This window comes from Corythoichthys intestinalis, chromosome 17 (genome assembly GCF_030265065.1).
Source record: "Corythoichthys intestinalis isolate RoL2023-P3 chromosome 17, ASM3026506v1, whole genome shotgun sequence".
Lineage (NCBI taxonomy): Eukaryota > Metazoa > Chordata > Actinopteri > Syngnathiformes > Syngnathidae > Corythoichthys > Corythoichthys intestinalis.
This window is the reverse complement of record NC_080411.1, coordinates 13,689,593-13,696,015: the sequence shown is the minus strand read 5'-3', so window position 1 is coordinate 13,696,015 and position 6,423 is coordinate 13,689,593. Positions and strand designations below refer to the sequence as shown.

General features: G+C 39.8%; 1 protein-coding gene across 2 annotated transcripts in view; it reads right to left on the bottom strand.

The window, feature by feature from the left end:
- Positions 1-207: 207 nt before the first annotated feature.
- Positions 208-6,423, bottom strand: part of lin54 (lin-54 DREAM MuvB core complex component) — a 32,754-nt gene continuing 26,538 nt past the window's right edge. The window contains exons 12-15 of one of the 2 annotated variants that reach the window (XR_009061172.1): positions 2,572-2,709; positions 2,295-2,497; positions 477-1,721; positions 208-284 (exon numbers count right to left, since the gene is read on the bottom strand). Coding sequence is in view for 1 of the 2 variants with exons in the window: in XM_057819686.1 (XP_057675669.1) it covers positions 1,520-1,721; positions 2,295-2,497; positions 2,572-2,709 (543 nt within the window). In the remaining variant the exon portion in view is untranslated. Of the gene's footprint in view, positions 1,722-2,294; positions 2,498-2,571; positions 2,710-6,423 lie in introns of both variants that reach the window. The other variant, XM_057819686.1, reaches the window with a different exon arrangement.

The window sequence follows — 6,423 nt, the reverse complement described above, 5'->3', positions numbered from 1 at the left end:
TGCAAACCTACGCCCTTGGGAAGGAACGATGTTCATTTTTTATCTTTTGTTTTTAGGCATTCCGCGGGTGTGTACACATTAATAAATCATTCATTATTTCACATTCTAACAAGTGTGAACCACTGCTCCCTAAAATATGGACAATTTACATTCTGTTGCTGGACAGTCATCCTCATCCAATGAATAAAATAACATAAAACACAAAAGTTGATTTAGACATTTATTATTCGACGTACAGTACATACATACAATATACAAATTTCCAGGGTCAATCAGGGACAGCTCTGAAAGAGAAAAAAACGACAACAAACCATTAACAGTAATTGATTACACGTTCTGAGGCGCAATAGTCCCAAAACCCTCATCATCATAACTTGTATAATCTTCCCCAAACATATGAATGGGTCAGATGGGTAGTGATTGATATAATCATTGGGATTCCTTTGAAATTAATTAGCGCAAAAAGATATACTTACTTTTTACTTCAATTTGCGTTTCGAGCTCTTCGTCGACTGGAAAGAAAAACGTGGTTTCACAAGGGCAGTGCAAAAACCATGAAAATAATACGCTCGGAATATAAATAAAAATCTCAAAGCTATGAAACCTTTACGGATACTTTACGTTTACAAAGAAAACAATGAAATAAACCAACATTTCTTTACCTACGTCGTATTGGACCACGCTGCCTGATGAAAAATGGTAGGCTCCGCCTCTTCCGCTATTTCTTCTTCGCTTGCTGTCAATTCTTCCTCGATGGTTAAAAAAAAGTTGCTTTTGAATGGACAAAACAACACTGCTTTCGAGCTAATAATTATGTATACAAAACAACATTAACGAAGAAACAAATATCACGTTTTTGTGTTTGAATTAAATACATTGCCAAATAGCTTTTTTATTTTTATACAATTAGCGAACTGTACACAATTTCCCACCAGATTACTGAACTATCGAAATGTTTATGTTTATATTGACAAAAGATGGGTGGGGAGGGATAAGTGACACATTTTTTTCATTTAAAAATTATTGAAACTGGCAAATTATGCAGTGTTTCACCAACATGTAAAACACTCACTACACAGTAAAACAATTACTGCTAGTTTTGAACATTTTGTTGAATTTTGTGCTTGTGGATTTTATATTTATCCTCCAATATAATGTCATCTTCTTTAAGCACAAGGATATTTGCAGATGCTTGGCCAGTATTTTGTCATTTAGAGTTGTGCTTACATGCACAGATTCAGGATTTCTGGGTTAATAACAATAATTGTTATAATAATTAAGAGTAAGCAACAAGATTAGCCCTAACTAATGACAAATACTTGTCGAAATAAATAAAAATGTGTTTTGTCAAGTGGGATCACAAACATACCATTTGACACCATGTTTCTGCCTTAAAACGTCAGATAAGAAAGAGGAAAGCAAGAGTGTATAAAAGGACAAACGACACAAATGTCTCTTGTTCCAAGTGAGTTCATTTCAAGCCGGCCATTGTTTTCAACTAGCGGATAAGAACCGCGACCTAGCTGTTGATGGCGGCGGAGTCCGCTTTAGCTTTGCCTGCCGAGTTGATGATGCTCATGAGGCAGTGTCCAAACTCTTCCAGGATTAGGCGCTCGGCCTCCACTTGAGGTTGCCGCGTCTGCTCCGCCCACTTGGCCTGCTCCAGGAGGCACTCGCACGTGGCTTCCAGCACTTCCTTTGTCACAAACGTGTACGGGAGCCTGAAGAAGGTGAAAGTTGTGTCAAAAAAATGGTCAAATAAAATATGGTGTAACAATATTTTGAGTTTAGGACTAGGTGTGCTCCAGTGTCCCCCTGAAGTGGTCACCCATACCTGGATAGCGCTCTGTTTTTTTAATAAAGGGACAATAATGGATTATTTATTTAGACAGACAATGATGAGTGGTTTGAAGACAAATGTTTATTTTTCTGCATTCCTGGATAGTTAAGAGGTTATTCAAAAGTTTGTTTCATTGTGTAGGTTAAGATAATTTTTGTTCAAACATTGCAATTTAAATTTGCTAATAAAATCCATACATTTATTCTGGAAGTTTTCAAAAATGTTTCTTTAGTAGTTTTTGAAAGCAAAGGTTTAAATCGAACGGTGTATCACCTGAACCAATACACATTAAAGTTAGTATAATTCAATACATATTTATTTTGCATTGATCATTTAGCCTAACAATTAGGTTCATTTTTGTGATGTATCTAGCGCTGACCCCCGTTCAATAATCTGGTCTATCGAAACTTCCAACATGATTTCCCTATTAATTATCCATCATAGTCATGCGTACCTGCCGCCCCCACTTGATATTACAGGCGTTGTCCTCATGAGCAAGTCTGAAATCTGTGAGGAGAGCTTGGTCTTGGCCGCCGTCTGTTGCTGGACCCTCACCTCCGCGGCGTCCGCTAAGTGCATGAGCGTCTTCCTCTCCGGGCTCTCCTCGAAGTTCTTGCAGCCGATGCACCTGCAGATGGACGAGCACATGATCTTGGCCTGTGGGGAGGAAATAGAGGAGTTTGCATGGGACGTTTTGTCACTTTTGGAGGCGGTGCTGGCAGAGGACTCACCTCGTAGCACTCGCAGTAGTTTTTCAGGCAACCCGACCGTTTACAGTTGCAGCCTTTGCTGTGGCGCCGGTCCGACTCGCCCTCTTTCCCTTTGCCGATCTTGGGCTTGAAGGCCTCCGGGTTGCGGTCCAAACATGTCTGTGGTGCACAAATGTCACATGGATCGGATTTCATTATATTGCTACAGTAAACTATCAGAAAGACTCAATATGGGACGCATTTAACTCATTGGCTGCCATTTACGGGGCTAGATGTCCAATCCATTTTGACTGGGAGGGCTGACAGTGAATGATTGCTGCCACCCCTCCCAGTCAAAATGGATTGGACGTCTAGCCCCGTCAATGGCAATGTAAGATACACATTCAGTCCTCTCACTTTTAAATGAATTTGACATCTATCGTTGTCAATGGCAGGCAGTGGTGGAATGTAACAGAGAAAGTATTTCGTTACTGTACTTAAGTACAAGTATGAAGTGGTACTTTTTACTTCACTATATTTTACAGCATGTATCTGTACTTTTTACTCCCCTACTTTTCAAATTGCCACTTGCTTTACCCTTTTGTTTTTTGTTTTTCTCTTCATTGTGAATTGATAGTTTTGTTTTCATGCCTCTGGTGCATTCGATAAGACCCTGTAACTATACCATAATTGAACACTTGAGGCAGTAACACAAGTTCAAGCACGATTAGGTAGGTAGCAAGATATTGACCGATTAAAAAAGAAAAAACAACAACAGTGAGAGCAGATGAGTGCTGCATACTCTTGTACAGTAGGTGGGGGTATGCACCTGATAGTTGCTTGCAATCCGCCATTAAACTCAGGTCATGTCCAAACCAAGCAGGGTTTTGTAAAACAAGGGATCCTGCCCTAATACGTTGAGAAAAAAAGAATTGCGCCCACACCTGCATGTTTGTGTAAAAAAAAAAAAAAAAAAAAAAAAAAATTCCAAAGCCAACCGCTTTCATTCATTTTAAGTACATTTATAACAATGAAATAATTATCCATGCGCCTGTCTAATTTACTCCAAATGTGAACATTGGTCTCATATGTGACGTAGGGACAAAGTTTGTCGCAGTGAGTGACGTTTCCAGTTAAATCTTCAGTTATTAGTAGGGATGGGAATTGATAGGATTTTTACGATTCCGATTCCATTATCGATATTGCTTAACGATTCGATTCTTTATCGATTCTAATTTGGGGAAAAAGAAGAACAAACGTTTTGATTGGCATCGAGTTTGTTTAATCAGAAGTCACAACCTTACAAACTCACAACGAGATCAAAAGAGGCCCAAAGGCTCAATGTTAACTGTGGCAATAAGTGGCAAATACACAAGAATGTGTAACATTTTACTGAAACATTTATCTAATAGAAATAAAAAAATATTGGTATATATTGGCAGATATGTTTTTGTTCTGCCTTTGGCAATATGTGTTAAAGCAGGGGTCCCCAAACGTTTTCCTGTGAGGGCCACATAACTTTTCCCTTCTCTGATGAGGGGCCGGGGTCAGTTTGTAACAGAAAAAGTGTGACGATTGCAGCAGTGCATAAATGTAAAAAAATATTGTTTTTCAGAAAGCCACAATCAAATAACCCTTTCTGGACTCTTTATAATAATAATAATAATAATAATAATTAATATTAAAAACACTATTAATTAAATAGATAATAACCAAATAACCCTCTCTGAATTCTTCAAGGAAAAGGCCAGAAAATAAATAATACGATTGAGAAAAAAAAATTTTCAAAATGGCCGGACCAAATGTGGAGGCGGGCCTTATTTGGGCCGCGGGCCGCAGTTTGGGGACTGCTGGGTTAACGTGTATTATTTTACCATTACATTGAATTGCATGCCTTTTAGTTTTTGTGGCGCTTACACGCTCAAGTGGGGGCGCCCTTGCGCTTCCTCACTTGAAGAAGAACGCGCTCACGTGAAGAAGAGCGCGCTTACACCCAAAGAAGAAATGCCGCATCCAAGTGAGTGGGCGAGTTAGTGAGAGAGGGAAACACTTCTACGAGCCAATGTTCTTTGTTAATGTTAATATCTACAGAGGCAACGCCTGTATGTATCATCTTTCGTGTTGTTGTTGTTGTTTCCACTCGCGATCGGACACTTAAATCCAGTTGTGTAGTGGTTTGAACGATGTGCTAATGCTAGCGAACGAATGCTAACCATACTGTTATTAGCAGCTCATCATCGCTGATTTACGTTGATGCAAACCTGTTTGTTATTGGGGACGAAATTGATTTGTTTCATTTCTATTCTTAGTTTCACTCTACAAGTGATGGTTGAATAAAGTCAGCAAATCTCCACCTTGCAATGACTGTAAGTCGCTTTGTTGTAATTTTTCCTCGTGAAGTGAAGACACACTTTCGAGCGTTTGAACCTACGTTCTGTCATTGTTATGTTTATGGCTGCAATGCTCGTGCTTACCCTTCGTAACCTTTCATTTTCACACTCTTTCCTGGTGAAGTGTAGTCAAACTTTGGAGCGAGTGGTTCTTGGCGCCATGCTAGTTTGATGCGTCTGGACAACAAGACACGTCACGACGCAATACGCGTCTTTTGGAGTCGTTAAAGGGATCGTTAAGGCTTTTTCATTGTGATGTCGAGGCCTCGAAACACTTGGAACCGGTTCCGAATTGGAATCGGATTTCGATTCCCATCCCTAGTTATTAGTGTCCACATGATGGCGCCACAAACGCAGACTTCGCACTTCTTCACTTTCCCCGTCGTTCTTAAGAACCCTGGTTTAAATGTGCGCGTGGATGATAGGCCTAACCGTAGAAAAATGTCTCCTTTTTGCCAAATATCCTGCTACGTGTGGACATGGCCTAAAGCTTGGTTCATACCGCAGGTCTTAATGCACAATGTTTTTTGGCGTGCCGTTCAGACTGCCTTTGTCCATTGAGATCCTTCAAGTATTACGTATACAGACTAACTTGCAGTCCGACACGCTGAGCAAACTGACCGGCATGTGCAGAAGCATCAAAACAAATGACTACACATGCTGGTTCTACATCATTCTAGGGTGATCATATTTTGATTTCCAAAAAGAGGAGAAAAATGACATGAATTATCTCCTTTTAGTCTTATATTTAAAGTGTATAGGGATCGATAGAACACATGCATGTGTGTGCGTCCTGAATGCACGCACACACATATGGTCAGTTTGGCCCCACTCTCTGTCAGGTAAGCAATATTTAAATACAGTACCGCACATTTAGTACACAGAAAGAAAACTGAGCATTCTCAGGCTTGCCCCCCCCATTTAATTTCTTTTTTTATGACTGTTGTCAAGCCCGCCTCTTCCCAAAAAGCCTTAGTTCAAGCTAGGCGCTAAAGCTAATGTACAGCTTCATTGCTGTCGTCCTCCGTGCCTCTCGCTCTTTGCTGACGTAATTGCTGCATGAATTACGATTTGGGAGACTTGACAGCTCAAACTGCAACCACATTCTGGAAAAATGTGGCCCAGATCAGATTTGAAATGGTCCACTTTTATGCCACATGTCCCATTCAGACCGTCAAATTAATGCCTCACTGGAGTTGGAAAAATGCGTAAAAAATCGTATTCGTGCACTAAGACTTGCAGTATGAACCTAGCCCAAATTATGGAGTTTTAACTTGTTAAGCTTCTGTTTACAGAGCAGTTAATTTTATTGCTTGTCCCCCCCATTATGCACAGTTTTAAAGAAAATTGAGCAGTTCCTAGTTCTTTCTTTGAATATTGTCTTAGATCTCTGTATACAGTCCCTTGCAAAAGTATTCAGCCCCCTTGAACCTTGCAACCTTTCGCCACATTTCAGGCTTCAAACATAAAGATATAAAATTTTAATTTTTTGTCAAGCATCAAC